This window comes from Podarcis raffonei, chromosome 3 (genome assembly GCF_027172205.1).
Source record: "Podarcis raffonei isolate rPodRaf1 chromosome 3, rPodRaf1.pri, whole genome shotgun sequence".
In the NCBI taxonomy this organism is placed as follows: domain Eukaryota; kingdom Metazoa; phylum Chordata; class Lepidosauria; order Squamata; family Lacertidae; genus Podarcis; species Podarcis raffonei.
Genome location: NC_070604.1, coordinates 124,611,945 through 124,628,933, shown reverse-complemented (window position 1 = coordinate 124,628,933; position 16,989 = coordinate 124,611,945). Strand labels below are relative to the sequence as shown.

The following is a 16,989-nucleotide window of genomic DNA, read 5'->3' as shown; positions in this document are numbered from 1 at the left end:
GTCCGCCTGCTAGTCGGAGTCTCAGCCCTCCTAGACTCCTCTGACGCTGAGTCCCCTGACTCTTCCCCCTCCCTCCTTCTGGCTTTCGGACCTGGCTCCCAATCCGGGTTTTCTGCTGTCCCGCGCTCCTCCACATTTGAACTTGGCGCGCGCGCGCAGCCTCCCACTTTCCTTCTGACCGTTACACTTGTGTCACTGCTCCCTCTTTCGGGGAGGCTAGCTGGACCTGGCCTTCCCTCCGTTTCCCCACTTCCCGATGGGGGCGTGGTCAGCCCTGACTCATCTTCTCTCCCCGCTGGAGGAGAGGCTGGTCCTGACTCATGTGACTCTTCCCCCCCACTGTGCTCTGGTGGGGGAACTGGTCCTGATCCTCCGCTGCTCCCTTGGGAGTCCCCTCTGGTCCCTTGTTTATGGAGCGTCCCCCCTGGGACCCTCCTTACCATAGGCGCCCCCTTCTGGGAATCTTCTGATTCGCTGGAGAAGCTCATGGAATCTCTCGGGTCACTGTCATATTCCCCTACGCTCCCCTCTGATTCCTCTCCTCTGCTCTCTATTTGCTCTCTCCCCTGCTCTTCTGCTCCTGAGCCTCTGACACTCGGGTTAAGAACTTTGCTTTAGGATGAAAGCAGAAATCATGCAGCAGCGGCGCAGAAGCAATGGGAGGCCCCATTAGCTAAAGTGGTGCTTCAGGGTAAGAACAGTTTCAGGTTAAGAACAGACCTCCAGAACGAATTAAGTTCTTTACCTGAGGTACCACTGTAGTACAATTCATCCTGGAGGTAACCAGAAAGTGATTGACTGTGGTTGCCTCTGACTTCTCAGATACAGTGGTTCCTCGGATTAAGTAATATTTCTGGGTTAGCGGAGTCTGTAACCTGAAGCGTATGTAACCTGAAGTGTATGTAACCTGAGGTACCCCTGTACATCACTGCCATACAGTTGGAAGTGGCAGGTACATTCCTGGGAACTGTGGAAAGGATCCCTGTTAAATCCATCAGGACGTAAGAAGAGCATGGCTGCTGCATCAGGCTGAAGAGGGCCCATGGTGTTGCGACATCTGCCAACATCTGGAGAGCCACCTGTGTTCCTCTTAACCTACAGTAACACATCTGGTTACAACTCGTGAACCTTGAGTCTTGGCATGGTTTAGGTTTGGCACTGGGGATGGGCAGGCAGGAATTCAATAAGCCAAGCATTTTCAAGTATGGAAATGCAAGCCCCTGTATGGACAAGTCAAACCACGGGGTTAGCACTACCAAAGTGCCCCCCCCCAAGCCTGGGCAGTGCATATGTTGTCTTCTGACCAGATGACAGCCCCCCTCTCGGCCTCACTGATGGTGTTGTTCCAGGTGCCATCCAACCACGTTGGGGACTCCAAGGAAGGAAGGAAACTCCACCACTGGAAGATCTCTCACAAGGCAGCAGATGTTTAGGATAAGAGTTTTCTTTCTCCTAGGTGGGCTGCCTTTCCAGGTGGACAAGCTCTTCTGCCCAACCAGAGGCTACATGGAAGTTAGGGTCAATGTGGAGGGTCGGTGCCACCTGGGACTGGTATGGCAGGAGGGAGACAAGCGGTAGGGGGGCGCCAGAGCCAAAGAGACTCCGCAGAACCAACTCAAACTAGTTTTGCCCTTCTCTGCTGAGTTCTCCGAGGGGGAAGGAAGACGCGGGCCGGCGGGCTGTAGCCTGTCGAACCGGAGCCCCGATCGGTCCCGAGCATCGCGCCTCCTCCTGGACGGGCACGCCCGTCCGACGCTTTTCTTCGTGTCCCCCGGAGCCTCTTGGGCCCGTCGTCTTGAGAGGCTCTCGGGCAGCTGAAAGGAGCCCCGCCTGCCTGCCCCTCCCTGCCCGGTCGCCAGGCGACCGACAACACATCGAGGGGCCTCTCCTCCGCCTCCGGGCTCTGCTTTTTCGTGCGCCACGAAGGACCCTCCAGCGCAGCCAGCAGGTAGAACCCCTTCTTGCCCGGGGACCGCCCCTTTTCGACTCCCCTGCGCCCGGGAGAACCCTCCTCCACCCCCAATTCCACCGGGAGCGTGGCCAAGAGCCGCTCAAACTTTCGGTTCCTAACTTAGCAGAGGAACATTTTCCTCTGCCCTTGAAGGGGGGGGGGCGTTGGCAGCTTCCCGGCCCCTCTTGATTCCTCTGAACGGCCAATGCTCCCCGCTTCAACGGCTCAACAGCGGGGGGCTCTGCGCACGGAGCACGGGAGCGGCGGATCCTACTCCGCTCCCCCGAGGGCCCTGGGTTAGTCGGGCTCCGCGGGGCAGCCGCTCCGCTCTTGTACGACTTCCAGCGCCCTTCTTCTCCTTCCTCCTCCAGGGCTCAGGATGCCTCGCAAGCGCCGGGGGAAGACGCTGCCGCAGGCGCAGCCAGCTGGGACAGGACGCGCAGCCCCCGGGAGCGGCGCCGAGGACTCCGGGGGTAGCCCGTCGCAGGAAGGCGCTTCGCCGCTGCAAGAGGAGCTGGAGCGCGTCTGCTGGGAGCTGGAGCGGCTGCGCGGGCGGCGGGCGCAGCTGTGGGCGCAGCACGAGCTCCTGGAGCGGGAGGCGCAGGAGCTGCGCGCCGAGAGCCGGGAGTTCCTGGACTACGTGGCCAAGCGGGCGCAGCGGCGGGAGGGGGCGGCCGTGTTGCTGGGCGACGAGAGCCGGCAGCTCCTGGCGCACATCCAGCACGAGCACCGGGAGCTCCTGGCCCGCTCCGCGGAGCAGGAGGCAGGGCTGCGCGCGGAGCTGCTCCGCCAGGAGGCCGAGCTGGCGCGGCTAAGCGCCGAGCTGGAGGAGCTGCGCGGAGTGCGCGCGCTGCAGCAGCAGCAGGCCGGCCGAGTGCGGGAGCTGCAGCGCGCGCAGGCGGCGGCCCGCAAGGAGCACGTGCAGCGGCGGCAGGAGGCGGCGGCGCGCTTCGCGCAAGCCAAGGCGGCGCAGGAGCGCGAGGCGCGGGAGCGGGCGGCGCGCGTGGCCGGAGAAGCGCACCTGGTGGCCGCGCGATGCCTGCTGGAGCACAGGCGGGAGGCGCAGCGGCAGAACCGGGAGCTGAGGCAGGAGCTGGCGCGGCTGGTGGCGAGGGCGCGGGCGCTGCAGGCGCACAAGGACCGGCTGGAGGATCGCGTGCAGCGCCTGCGGCGGCAGCATGACTCGCTGCGGGATTTGGCCCTCCTGCGCCGCGGCGGCCCCGAAGGAGGAGAGCGACCGGCAGCGGGGACGCGCGGAGACGCAGGAGGGCGGGCGCCCCTTCTCCGCAGCGCAGGGCAGACGAGCTGCCTCCAGCCGCGCAACTGCTGAGACGCTGACCAGGGTCCTGGCGGAGAGAACCTTAAGACGAGCCTACGAGGCGCCTGGTGGATCGGGCCAGTGGCTCAGCTAGTCCAGCCTCCTGTTCTCACGGGGGCCAACCAGACGCCTGTGGGAAACCTGCCAGCTGGATCCGAGCGGAAGAGCGCTCTCTCCTCCTGTGGCTGCCAGCATCTGGAATCCAGCAGCATGGACTGTGGCCACAGAGTATAGCCTCCAGGCTGACTAGTAGCCATCGCCAGCCCTCTCCATGAGTTTGTCGAGTCCTCTTTTGAAGTCATCCCATCTGGTGGTCATCGCTGCCTCCTGTGGGAGGGAGTTCCATAGTTCAACTAATGCACTGCACTGAACCCACTGTAATCAGTTTTGCTTAACTGCTGCTGCTGTAATATTACTTAATGTGAAGCACAGAAATTCACCAAAATTAGTCAAATAGATGGTTTTATTTAGTTCAATAAGGTGATAAAAATTGTGATCCCAGGATGGAGGGGAGGGGACCTGACTCATGGCATGGAACAGGGACTCCATAATTCTCAAGATGTGACACACATACTTAGGATACCCCTCCTAACTGCCAAACCAGGTGTTATCAGCCCTGACAAAGGGACCAGACTAGTAATGGTCAGAGGGAAATGAGACTCAGGACTAAATAAAAATGCCAAGGGATGCCTTCCTGACAGAGGGATATGTAAATACTTTCATTGACTTGTGGGGTGTGGGTACTTGAACTATGCAGGATAGACAGGGGCATGTCTGGTTCTCAAATTTCTATCTGACACCATGCCTTTTCTGTGACAAATTTGCCCTTTGTTCTGGACTTTGTTTTGTTTGGGAGTTGAAACCTTGTTGCAACAATAGACAATCAGGTTTCCTAGCTTCTGTTTTGCTTCAATTTGCCTGGCTGTGATCTCTTGCTTGAACCTGACCGATTCTGAACCCGCAGGGCTAGACCCTACCGAAGCTGGGAAACAGTTAAGTACCGTACCCCAACATTTTGTCCTTATCAGTCCTTAAGTGTCATCAACAAAAGGCAGCCCAAATTTCCTAGACTCACAGCTTGTGACTGGGGAAGGTGCAGGATGGGCTGTGTTTTAAGTGACAAGCTGTGACTCGGACACATTAACACCCTGTGGTTTCCAGTCAAAATGACAAAGGTATGATGGCCAGACAGGCACATGAGGGGCTGTATGAGACTTAAAAATGGAAAGTATAATGGTGGTGGTCAACAAAAGAGGTTTAAAGAATGTAGCATAAACACTAACAACTGGGAAACACTGGCCTGCAAGCGCTCCAGTTGGAGAACAGTTATCACCAAAGGTGTCATGGGCTTTGAAGACACTCAAACTCAGGATCCAAGGGAGAAACATGCTAAGAGGAAGGCACGTTTGGCAAATCCACAACATGATCAACTCCTGCCTGGAAACCAATGTCCCCACTGTGGAAGGACATGTGGATCCAGAATTGGCCTCCAAAGTCACTTACGGACTCATTGTTAAAACTGTGTTTATGGAAGACAATCTTACTTGGCTACGAGTGATCACCAAAGAAGAAGATGCGGTCACTTCCTTAACAAGGGATATAAAGTAAAGGTAAAGGGACCCCTGACCATTAGGCCAAGTTGTGACCGACTCTGGGGTTGCAGCGCTCATCTCGCTTTATTATGTAATTTCTTCCTGCCTGAGCTCTCTCACCCTCTTCTGTCAAGCCAGTGATGTGAGCAGACGTATAGTAGGGCTGCCATACATCTAGGTTTTCCCAGACATATCTGGGATTTGTCCATCGGAAATAGTGTCCAGGCAGAATTTCCAAAAATGTGCGGGAAAACCTGGACGTATGACAACCCATGTCGGAAATGATGGGGGGAGGATTTTGCAAAACAAAAAATTGTGTCTGGCTTTTTACTTGTTGAAATATGACAACCCAAGTATATTCCTAGGCTCTGCTAAGAGCTCAGACTCCGTTTTAGAAACTAACTTTGTATTTTGTAACAAAGAAGGTTTTTTACCAGCATATTACTTTGATACATTTGTTGTCTGCATTGAAATGTCAGTAAACCTTTTGTTTATCTTACTAAAATGTGTGGTTCATTCTTAGCAAAGGGGACGGAGAGGGGAAAGGTCAGCAGACCACAAATTAACAGGGATAAAGAGACGTAATTGCCTAATTCCTAGATTCCAGTAAGCTGCAAAAGTGCCTAAGTATTTTTACTCTGCTAAAGGGGCTTCACAGCATGTTTGCTCTCATATTGCTCCCCCACATGTGGGATAGCAGGTTTTGATTTTAATTTTTGGATGTAATCCTCAATTAAACTCCCATCAGAAACAATATATTTATTTCCTGCTCAAAGTATCTGCACTCCAGTCCAAAGCAGTGGCGCTGAGGACTCATCCAAGCCCAGTATGACGAGCATGCCTGTCTTGCACTGCCATCTTCTAGCCAGGCTGCTCACACAACAGCTTGAGCTCCTCATCTGATTTCTGTGTCTCAGGGGTGAGGATGGGGTTCTGGACCTCTCCTTGCAGCATTGAGGAACAGCGAGGCTCCTTGCAGCCAGCTGGGCTCCTGCATCTTGGCAGCGTCACATGGGGCAGGTCGGGGGGGGGCTCACCTGATGGTGCTTTGCAGGAGGGCCGACCTGGCCACAGACTCCTTCACCCTCCTGGGCACCCCCCACCGCTGATGCAGAAGCTTCTCGCGCAGGTGGAATTCGAAGTACTGCTTTTTGTCAGTCGTAAGAAATCTTTCACATCCTGGATTTGCTCTGGGACCGGTTGTGGAAAGGTCTGTTGCTCGTGGTGAACTAGTTTGCCCACCCAACCCCTCAGGGGTGCGAGGCATAGCTTTCCCCAGGAGGCTCGTGGGACAGGGCTTCAAAGCAGCCTCCTGGTGGTGATGGTGGCGGCGGCAGAATGCGGAGTGAGCACAACAAGGCCGCTCAGTTAGAGGGGGGCTCTCTTGGCGGCACTCCGGGGCCTGCTCCCCCCCACCTGTGAGGGAAACCAAGGCTGGGGTCAGATCCCAAAGGACCAGATCCAGCTGGGCGGCATCCCGTTTGCTGGTTGGTGGGGGCAGCTCTCTTTGGGTATCTGTGATGGCCCAGACAGTCTGAGGGGAATCCCCGGCCGGCTGAAGTGGGAGCCAGACCCCTTCCTCAGGCTTCATCTTCCCTTGGGCGGCTGCAGCAAGAGGACGCTTCTCTGCAGGAGGACATCCTTGGGCAAGGGGTGCCCGGCCCCAGCTTGGCTGCTGCCTCTTGCAGCGCTGGAGCTCCACGCTAGCACACGCCTCCCCAGGCAGGCTCCGAGCCCCGTCCGGGTGGGCTGTGGCTGAGGGCAGATGGACCTGGAGGAGCTCCAAGGTGGCCAGGCTGTTCCAGGGGCCATCCCCACCCAGCTCCCGTTTCTCAGTCCCTGGAAGACCTTCCCACTGCTTCCCAGGCAGGCGTGCCAGTCCCGAGGCCAGTGGCAAAGGCTCCTGTGTCCCTTCTGGGCTCCACCAGCTTCTGCCGCCTTTGGCTGCCATGGTCATGGCAGAACGAGCCAGTGCTGCCGCAACACTGTGTTGCTTTGGAGAGCTGCTCCCTTTCGAAGAGGGCCTCTCTTGCTGTGGGGCTGCCTGGGCCAGAGGTGTCCCGGGAGGGGGCAGCGGCCAGCAGAGGGCTTTGCAGACCCTCTTGGGGAGGCCCCACTTGCGATGCACCGCTTTCTCCCTCAGGTGGTGCTCCAGGCACTGCCGCCTCTCCACCTTGAAAAGGGGCCTCTGGTGGTCAGTGGCTGCCTGCGGGGCTGTGCATGCCAGGAAGCCCGGCAGGGCCGGCACAGACCTCTCCAGCGAGCTGTGCACCAGGCCAGGCAAGCCCCACAGCAGCTGCAGCCGCTTCCGTTGGAGGTGAGCTGTCAGCTGCTCTCGCACCTCCTGGCTGAGCAGCAGAGGGTCCAGCAACGGGGACTCCACCACTGTCCCGCTGCCCCGGCTTAGAGGGGGTGGGCAGAGGTTGGCCAGCTCGGTTGCTTGCCAGTCCCCGGGACCAGCCTCCAGTGACTGCATCCTAGCCCCCTCGCCCTGGCCGCGCTCTCAGGGCCACAGACCCCTGGCCAGGCCTGGGTCAGTCAAGATCAGCCACCTCCACACAGCTGCCTTCAAGACAGGCAACGGAGGAAAGCAAAGGGTCAACACCTCTCTTGGTTTGGCACAGGAGATGCCTCTATTGCAGGGAGTTGCTGGTTTGGCTCCAGAGGCACTGAAAGGAGGCCTGCCCTATGGACCCCTTGCCACCCCTCTGAAAGGCTGGTGCTCAGAGAGCCAGGCCAGCAGTGGTTGTCCCCAATGCACCAGCTACTCTCCCAGGCAATCCAGCTTGGACCAAGTGACACCACCACCTCCTCCTCTTGCAGTTCTGTTTATCTTGTTGCTACAGCAACACATTGTGAGGTCAGCCTGGCACCCGGTGGGTGCAGCCACCTTCCCAGGACTGCCTCTCCTGACTGAGAGTCCTCAGGAACAGCAGGGCAAAAGGGCACCTCTTGTGGGAGGCTCCAGGGGGCCTTGATACGCCGGAAGACACGGGAGGGGCACCCACAGTTTTTTGAAAACTCAACACTCAGAAATGGGTACAGAAGAAAATCCATCCATCTTATGTACAAATCTATCTATAAGATGTGACATACAATCTGGAATTCATGTATTGTTACACCTGGGTGTAATACTACCCAGGAAAACCAGCAAACTTCATACAATTCAATATGCTGTTCTGGTTTATGTTATTAAAGAAATGCAAATTACCCAGAGGATTATATAAAACTTTTAGTCACAATTTTAGTAATTTCATGTAGCTAATTTTGGTTTTTGATAACTAATTTAATGCAAAAATTACCTTGGAATGCGTGAATGTTTGGCTATCGTAATATTTTCAGCGACGCTCCGTCTGCAGTGCCCAGTTTACTCCCGGGGGTTGGGGCACAGCTCACCCCCTGCCCGACGGAGGCCAGGAAAGAAGTCCCACCTCTGGTGGCTCCTCACCTGGAGAGAGTGGCCTCACCTGGGGAGGACCAGAGTCCTTGAAGTGCCTCCTCAGAAGTAAGCCCTGCTGAGCATTGGGGGGAGGAGTGGGGCTCCTTCCCCAGTCAGTCACTTGAGCAGCCAAGGCCGCCTGAGGGGGGCTGGAGGGCAGGAGGCAAGGAGGGGTGTGGCCAGAGGATCCCCTTCCTTTCTATGAATCCCCCCCACCCTGAGAGACCAGAGGGGGACTGCTACTCCCTCCCTCTCCTGTGGCTGAGCTTCAGAGGGGGAGGGCCATCCTCCTCCTCCTCACAGCTCCCACTTCCTGTCTGCTGGGGGCAGCTGGCCTTGAGGGGCTGCTGCTGCCCCTGCTCCCCCGCTGCCTCCTGCCTGGGGGTGGCCTTCTTGGGGGAGGCAGCAGTCTGTGGCCTCTTCTTGCAGCTCCCGCTGGGCGGAGGCTTCCTGGGCGCTCTCTTCTGCTCCGCCTCCTCCGGCTGCTGCTTCAGCAGCTTCTTGAAGCTCTTGGCGGTGTGTGTGCCAACGGCAAACCAGTCCTAGGGGTGGGGAGAGGCAGGAGGTGGGAGCGAGAGGAAGGGGGAGCGCCAGCACAAGCTCAGCCAGGCCAATGGCCACAGACCCCGGTGAGGGCGCGGGCGCAGCGGAAGGGTCTGTGGTATTGGATTGGGTCCATGCGCACTCCCGCAGCCCCCTTGCTCCTCACCTGCGCATGCACAGTGTTGATGTGGTACTTGACTCCGCTCTCGGACACAAACTCCTTCTCACACAGCAGGCACCGGTATCTCCCAGCCACAAACTCCCCCTGCAGTGAGACGGAAATGTGCCCTAGAATCCCTGGCAGCAAGAACTTGAGGAAGACAGCGGGAGGAGGAGGAGGAGGAGGAGGAGGAGGAGGAGGAGGAGGAAGAGGAGGAGGGGGAAAGCGAAAGGATGAGGGTCTCCCCCCCCCAATTTTAAGCGCAAGTGTCCCTGTGAAGGGAGGGATCTGCCAGTTGGGGCGCAGAGATGGTGATGGTGAATCCATGTCTGCCTCCAGGGGTGGTTTGGCAATGGCAGGCAGCAGCAGAAGCCCCCCAAGCACACACATCCTGGAGCCCTAAGGAAAGGCTGGCACATACCAAGATGCAGCTGCCCAGGTGGGACTTGAGGCCCGAGATGCTGCTGTAGACACACTCACAGCCCTGTGGTGGAAGGCGAGAGTCAGGAAAGGGCGGTCAGTGGCCCTCCCCACCTAGGAACGCCCCAGAGATGGAGGGGACTGAAAGCAGGAGGGGAAATCCAGAGGCTCCTGGCAGCAACAGCTCTTAGTCTCCTCTCAGATACTGGGGGGCTCTCCCCACTCTGGACCTCTGTGATGCAAAAGGGCAGAGGGAGGGGCCTCCAGATTATTCCATGGGAAGCTGAACACCAAGGAAGAGCCCCCCAAAGCCTCCGCTGCAAGTGTTTGGGGGCAAGGAGAAAGGGGCTCTGCTGCCCTTGTCCAGTCAGGAGAGTTGGTGGCATCCCCCAAGCTTTGCCCAGCCGTCCCGTTACCTGGTTTGGGCAGCGGACCCGTCGGCACGCCTTGATCTCTGCCCTCCACTTGCTCAGAACCTCCTGGCTGACAGCAGGCAGTCCTGGGCGGGTGTATTTCAGCTGAGGAAGAGAGCAGAGCCGGAAGGCAGAGTGAGGAGCAGGGGCTGCTGCCTTCGGCTACTCCCACAGCAGCCCCCCCCCGTGCCCTAGCCGACTGGGGCACCCAGCTAACCAGGGGCAAAGCACCCTGACTCCTGAGCCCCAGGGACACCCCCTTCCTTGAGAGCCCAGCCAGCCTCTTCTGCTTCTCGGGTTCCTGGCCCCTGGGGGAAGTGCAACCATTTGCACCTGTACTTTGAAAAGACTTCAACTCCATTCCAGTGTTAGACAAAATGTCAAGCCTTAAAATAGCTGTTACTACAAAATCTTAGCCCCGTAGTAACAAGCCAAGCTACTGCTAAGCGTCTTGCTCTGCTTTCCTTTGGACCCCATAAGCGAGGCTGAGGGGGGTGGGTCTTGTTGTCTGGGCAGCCCAGGACCTCCAGACACACTGCCCAGGCTTGCACCCCGAGGAGCTCACTTCAATGCTGCTAATGCAGTAGTTTGACTTCACCCCTGGAAGTGCACTCCATTGTCTCTCGAGATGGATAGATGACAACAATAGTAACAAAAAAAATCAACCTGACCAAAAGCTTTGGGCATTTTCCCTGCAAGCTGCAAGAGAGCAGGCTGGGTAGGCCTCCTGAGGCGGGGGCTTCTACAATGTGGGCCCCCCCATTGCAAAAGACCCTGCTCCTCAGGAGAAAGCGCTCCCTTGCTGCGTCCTGACCCCTGAGAAACCTTGAGGTCAACCAGGACTCTTCTTGCTCTCAGGGCCAAATGGATTCTGAGGAAACGGCCGCACCTTCCGGTCCTCGGGAACCAGGTCCTGCCAGACCTTCCGCCTGGGCCACTCCTTGGCCAGGGCCTCCTTGGCCAGGGCCTCCTGCAGGTGGTGGGCGGCTGCCTGGGCAGACTTCCTCAGAGCACGGCGGCCTCCACTGCTGGGTTCTGCGCTTGCCACCTCCTTCTGGGGGGCCGGCTGGATGTCCTGGCCCAGCAAGGAGATCTGGCAGGAAGGACACAGGGAGTGATGCTCAGAAAGGGCCACCAAAAGGAGGAAAGGCTGCAGCAATTGGGACTTTTCAGTTTAGAGAAAAGGTGAGGAAGAGGGACATGGAACGAGTTTGGAAAATTATGCAAAGCCTGGAGAAAGTGGATAGAGAAATGTTTTTTTCTCCCTCTCTCACAACGCTGGAGTTTGTGGACATTCCATGAAGCCGAAGACTAAAAGGACAGTAAAACTAAAAGTGCAAACTGCGGAACTCCCTCCCACAGGAGGCAGCAATGGCCACCAACGTGGGTGGCTTTAAAAGAGGAATGGACAGATTTACGGAGGGCTGGGCTTTTGCTGACTAACCTCCAGTCAAGAGGCAGCAATGCTTCTGCAGGCCAGTGGCCAGAAAGCGCAGCAGGAGAGGCTCAGGGCTCTTGGGCTCAGATCCTGCTTGCTGGTTTCCCATAGGCATCTGGTTGGCCACTGTGAGAACAGGATGCTGGACTGGGTGGGCCATCGGCCTGATCTAGCAGGCTCCTCTTAGTTCTTATGTTCTGGCCAACGCCTGCCACTGCCAGAAAGGGGTAGCAAAGGCTCTCTGCAGGTGACAATGCCCGGCCCCGTAAGAGCAGGAGGGGGCCTGCAGTGGCTTCTCTGGGTGTTGCCCCGCCCCCCTTCCACCTGCCTGTCAGTCAGGAACAGGGGCTTCCTCTGCAGAGTGCTCCAGAGATGGGGAGAGGTCCCGCCCCCTTTGCTCCTCACTGGCAACTCACCGAGCCATGCTCCATCTTCAGGTGGTAAGCGAGGCCCGCTTTGGAGCGGTAGGCTTTGCCGCAGTGCTGGCACTTCAGAGCCATCTGCTCCAGCTCGGCAGCCTCCTTCCCGCACTTCCGCGTGTGGTAGAGGAAGCCCAGGACGCTGGTAAAGCTGCCTGTGCAGCCCTGGGGGAGGAGAGGGGGGCAGAGAGGAGTGCAGGCTCCCAGGAAGGAGGGGAGCCAACTCGGGGGGGGGTGGAGTTTCTGTGTTCCCCTCCACCACCAGCTGGAAGGTGGCGAGTCAGCCCTGCATTCACCGAGAGGAGCCTGAGGCGGTCCAGGCCCCTGCCCCAGCCTGGCCCAGGCCGCTCTGGTTCCCCGGAAGGCCAGAGGCTGCTCCATCTCACCTGCCTTGGGCACTTGAGCTTCCCCATCCGCTTCAGCACCCTCCGCAAGCGCCCTCTCTCGCCCAGATCGCAGGCTGCCGCCTCTGTCCCCACCGGCTGTGTAAAAGGGAAGGGAAAGGCTGGCCAGAGACACTCCAAACCGAGGCATTCAGATTGCAAGAAAGGAGATTCCCTCTAAAGCCCAGGAAGAACTTTCTGGAGGCAAGAGCCGTTTGAGAGTGAAACGGGCTCCCTGGGAAGGTGGTGGACTCTCCTTCCTTGGAGATTTTCCATCAGAGGTGGCCCCCTGTCCGGAATGATGCAGTTGTGATTCCTGTGTTGCAGGGGTTGGACTAGATGGCCCTTGGGTATCTCTTCCAACTCTATGATTCTGTGCTTGCAGGTGACCCAAGGCCAAAGGCCCAGGAAGTGTCGGGAGTCAAGGCAGGCCGGGTCAGGCCAGAGGCTCCCCAGAGGGCCCTGAACAAGGCCCAGGGGGGGTGGATATACAGGCAGGCAGCAGGCTGGGCTTCCAGGGACTGAAGCATCTGCCTGAGGCATCCGGGGAGCCAGACACGTTCTTGTGGGCGCACAGCATCTACTTACCAGGCTGTTGTGGTCTGCCATGATGTGGTACTTCATTCCTGCCAGAGACCGCAGCTGCTTCCCACAGTGGTGGCATGTGAGCATCTCCTAGGAAGACCACAAGGCATTGCACATGTCAGCAGTAGCCACCAGCATCTGGGCAGCACGGGCTGTGGGAACATCTCTCATTAGTCCTTGCTCCCGTAGTTTGGGGCCTGAAGTGTCCGTCCGTCCGTCCCCCCCCCCCCAATCCCGGAAACTGACTTGCTCTGCTCTATTCTACTGTGGGTTTAATTTCTGCATTTTAAAAATTATGGTTCTAAATTTTTAGCGATAATTTTACTGTTCCTTTTTTTGTAAACTGCTTTGAGATCTGTCTTACAAACAAGCCGTATATAAATTTTACAAAATAAATAAGTAATTTGGGGGCCCTGGGTGCTCCCTTGGGGGCTTCCCCCTCATGCAGACATGGAGAGCAGAAGCTGCTTCACTGAACCCTCAGTTTCAATGGCCAAGAACAACGACTCTTGCGCAGCACCATGCAAGCAATGCCATGAGAGACCCCAAAGGGCTGTGGGGGAGAAGAGAGGCTGGCAGGATCCCCTTGAACTCCAGGGTGAAATGGTTCACCTCTGAGCAAGAGCTGCTGGCAGGCTGGGGGTTAGTGGGGGGGGGTAGCTGGTGCTGGGGGTTTTCCAGGAGTGACTGGCTGGCTGATGTGGGAGACAGGAAGCAGGACGAGGTGGGCCTCCCTTGGCCTGGTGTGGCAGGTTTCTTATGACACTGTTACGCCCCATGACTTGAGAGGGAGTTGCAGGGTTGGAAGGATCCCCAGGGATTGCCTAGGAAAAGGATAAGGTCCCATCCCCCCGTCTGCTCACATGCTGGCAGTTGCTCATGTGCTTCTTCAGCCCTTCCACCGTCTTCCTCACAACAGCCCTGCAGGTGGGACAAGTGACATGGCCTCTGCTCAGGATCTCCAGCTGCCAGTGCTCTTCCAGGCTGCCTGGTGGAGCAGAAGAAGGTGCTGACTCAGCATCTTAAGGTTCCTGGCGGGTCCTGAGTGGGGCAGCCCTCTCACCTGGCCTGTGGACACCCCACTGGGGCATCTTGGGCTGGCCCACCTGCTACTGGGCTCTTCTTTCTATGCTTAGGACACAGTCACGCTTACTAGCTTTCTGCACCCCCCCAGTAATGCACCCCAACAACCTCTTCTGCCTGCTTCTTCAGCTATGTGCCATTCCTGGCTGCACACAGGGAGGGCAGACAAGAGGCCCCACCCCTTCGCCAGAGGTCCTGGGGTCCAGAGGACGATGGCCCTGGTTTCTTGGCTTCTGTCCTCACCAGGGAGCTGCGATGTCGGGGTCCTGTTTTACCTGCTGCATATACCGGTGTGTCTTTTTTTCTATGGCCACTTTTGGGCTTGAGATGAGGCTGTCTCTCCATCTGCTGCCATTTCCCTGGGACAAGGAAAAACAGCAGTGAAGGTTTGCCTCTGCAGCCAGGACCATCTACCCTCCACCACAACCCAGAACACCCCACCAACAACCTTGGGGAGAGATGGAGGCCAAGGGAAGTGACCGCCCCAACATGGGCTCAACCTCCAAAACAGGAAGATGAATAGTTCACGAGGGGCTCCCATCACTTGGGAGCAGCAAAGCTCAAAGTGTAGAGTGCAAAGGGATAGGGATGGGCAGCCCCCTCACACCAGGAGGAACTGAGCTGAGTAGGTGGGCAGGGGGTCTCCAGCCCCCCTCCTTGCAGGAGAGCCAGGAGCGTGCAGGGGCTCAGAGAAAGGAACCAAAGTAGAATCCACTCACCAGATTTCTGCTTCTTTTTGGGGAGATCCTTGTCATCGCCTGCATCTTTGTTTTCCTGTTTGTGCTTTGCCTTGGAAAGGGAATCCCCAGCTAAGAGATGAAGAGAGACTGAGACAAGTGTATTTTGGGGGGGGGGTAATTACAGTGGTACCTCGGTCTATGAACTTAATTCATTCCGGAAGTCCGTTCTTAAGCCAAAAGCGCTCTTGAACTGAGGTGCGCTTTCCCTACTGAGGCCACCCACCACCGGTGCCCTTCCACCGTTAGGCTTCGGGGCAAAGTTCGCTAACCGGAACACCTACTTTCGGTTTTGCGGAGTTCGTTGCTTGAATAGTTCATTAACAGGACTGTTCGTAGACTGTACGATAATAGGACTGTACAGGACTGTATTATTATTTCATTCTATAATGTATAGCAAGCACGTACAACAAGTCGATTGCGATCTACTGGTCAATCTGTGAGCAGATCGCAGCCTCTTGGAAGTTGGACGTCCCTGTTGTATAGAATGCATAGACTTTTAGAAGACATCTGAAGGCAGACCTGTTTAGGGAAGTTTTTAATGTTTGATGCGTTATCGTGTTTTTAATAATATGTTGGGAGCCACCCAGAGTGGCTGGGGAAACCCAGCCAGATGGGCGGGGTATAAATGTTATTGTTATTGAAACAAAATAAAAAAAATTCCTTCAAGTAGCACCTTAGAGACCAACTAAGTTAGTTATTGGTATGAGCTTTTGTGTGCATGCACACTTCTTTAGTTATTGTTATTGTAGAAGAGAGAGAACAATTATAACAGTTGAAAATCAAAAGGTGAAAACAAAACTACAAAATAGGCACATAGTAGGAGTAGGTCTGCTGTATATCTCATAAAGGAATGCCAAATCACATAAAAAGTGCCAGGAGATTCTAGTTCTTGAAAGACCAGCATTATTGAGGGCAGGAGTTCACAGGTTCAGTCCCCAGTGAGATCTCCAGGAAGAGGATCCCTGCCCCAAACCCTGGAGAAGCCACTGCAGTGCAGGCAGTGCTGAGCTAGAAGGACCTGATGGTTTGGCTCAGTGAAAGGCAACTTCCTAGGCTCCCAAGAGGATTTCAAGGTTATCATGAAAGGTTATCAGGAAAGGGTCATTAAGAGACTCAGCCAGCAGAAGCCTTTTTAACCAAACTTCCTATCTTTAGATGGGACCCAATTCATTTGAAGTCTGCATTTCCCATGAGCAGCCTCTGAATGGACCTGACAGGCCTGGGATTGGCAGTGAGAAGCTGCATCCTGTGATTCCTTATGCTCTCTGCCTTTGTGTCCTGGAGTGACATGCAAATTAATAGCTCCTATCGAAGAATAAGGGACACGGGTGGCGCTGTGATCTAAACCACTGAGCCTAGGGCTTGCTGATCAGAAGGTCCTTGGTTCGAATCCCCGCGAAGGGGTGAGCTCCCGTTGCTCTGTCCCATCTCCTGCCAACCTAGCAGTTCAAAAGCACGTCAAAGTGCAAGTAGATGAATAGGAACCACTCCGGTGGGAAGGTAAACAGCGTTTACATTAGCTGCTCTGGTTTCGCCAGAAGCGGCTTAGTCATGCTGGCCACATAACCTGGAAAAACTGTCTGCGGACAAACGTTGGCTCCCTCGGACAAACGATGAGCTCCCCGTTGGAGGGAAGGGTGCTGATTTAAGACGCTTTCAGGCTTACAGATAAGGGGGCTGAGGTTGTACCTCTGAGCTTATGGCAGGCTGATGTCTGCATGGCAGGGGGTTGGCCGGCATGACCCTTGGCAGTCCCTTCTACCTCTTCCATTCTCTCATTCAAACCATGCCTCCCCCAGACCCGGCTCTCTGGGCTTCTCCGGAGGAGGAAGGTGCCAGGCTCCAGAGTGCGGCCGCGAGAGAGGAACAAGCCCCAGGGCCACGCGCCCCCTCCTCACCTTCCCTCGCCTCCTCCTCCCGGGCAAGGGTCTTGCCGGGGGTGGGCTTCGCCCCCTTCATCTCCAGCCAGGGAACGGGGCTGGGAATGGATCCATGCTAGGCGAGCGGCTGCCGGCTTCTCCGATCTCGGCTCTGAGCTTCCGGCGGCGAGGAGAGAGCCAGCGGCGCGGCTGGCGGGGCTCCTCTTCGCCCAGGCGGCGGCGGGGTCCCCGGGACGAGGCCGCGGCGCCTCCCCTCCCCCCCTCCGAGACCGACCTCTGCGAGGCTCCTGGCGCCGCCCCAAGGAGGGAGGAGGCCGCGCCGGCACAGGAAGGGTTAAGGACGCTTCCGCGACCCCCGGGGCCCCGCCCAACCCGACGGCCTCCGTCATTCCGCCCCTCCCCTCCGGGCGTTCAGCGGGGGAGGAGCTGATGCTCCCGCCCCGCCCCCCGCCCCGCGTTGCCAAGGTTACGGAGGAGGCGGGGACCAGGCGCCTCACCGGGGAACGGCCCCTCCTCGCCGTCCCCTCGTGACGTCATTACCGCCGGCCGGGAGGACTCGCTTTGCGCTCTATGACCGTGGAGCGGGGCGGCCGCTCTGCCTCTCCATGGCACTTCTATGGTCAAA

The 16,989-nt window shown here is 57.1% G+C and overlaps 2 protein-coding genes across 8 annotated transcripts; one reads left to right on the top strand and one right to left on the bottom strand.

Moving 5' to 3' along the window:
* Positions 1–1,691: 1,691 nt before the first annotated feature.
* On the top strand, positions 1,692–3,687 carry LOC128411560 (coiled-coil domain-containing protein 166-like). Its single transcript, XM_053383996.1, has one exon. The coding sequence runs from the start codon at positions 2,331–2,333 to the stop codon at positions 3,279–3,281; it is 951 nt and encodes a 316-aa protein (XP_053239971.1). The 5' UTR covers positions 1,692–2,330; the 3' UTR covers positions 3,282–3,687.
* Positions 3,688–5,605: 1,918 nt separating this feature from the next.
* On the bottom strand, positions 5,606–16,916 carry ZNF512 (zinc finger protein 512). Of its 7 annotated transcripts, none has more exons than XM_053383982.1 (12): positions 16,862–16,916; positions 14,464–14,553; positions 14,020–14,103; positions 13,525–13,649; positions 12,665–12,751; positions 12,080–12,175; positions 11,691–11,858; positions 10,726–10,929; positions 9,840–9,941; positions 9,425–9,487; positions 9,010–9,108; positions 5,606–8,842 (listed from the first exon to the last, which is right to left on the bottom strand). In XM_053383982.1, the coding sequence occupies exons 1-12, from the start codon at positions 16,899–16,901 to the stop codon at positions 8,540–8,542; spliced, it is 1,461 nt and encodes a 486-aa protein (XP_053239957.1). In that variant the 5' UTR covers positions 16,902–16,916; the 3' UTR covers positions 5,606–8,539. The 7 variants fall into 7 exon arrangements, with proteins under 7 accessions (XP_053239957.1, XP_053239956.1, XP_053239958.1 ...); XM_053383981.1 differs by lacking the exon at positions 16,862–16,916 and adding an exon at positions 16,383–16,492; XM_053383983.1 differs by lacking the exon at positions 16,862–16,916 and adding an exon at positions 14,766–16,089.
* Between the last annotated feature and the right edge of the window lie 73 nt (positions 16,917–16,989).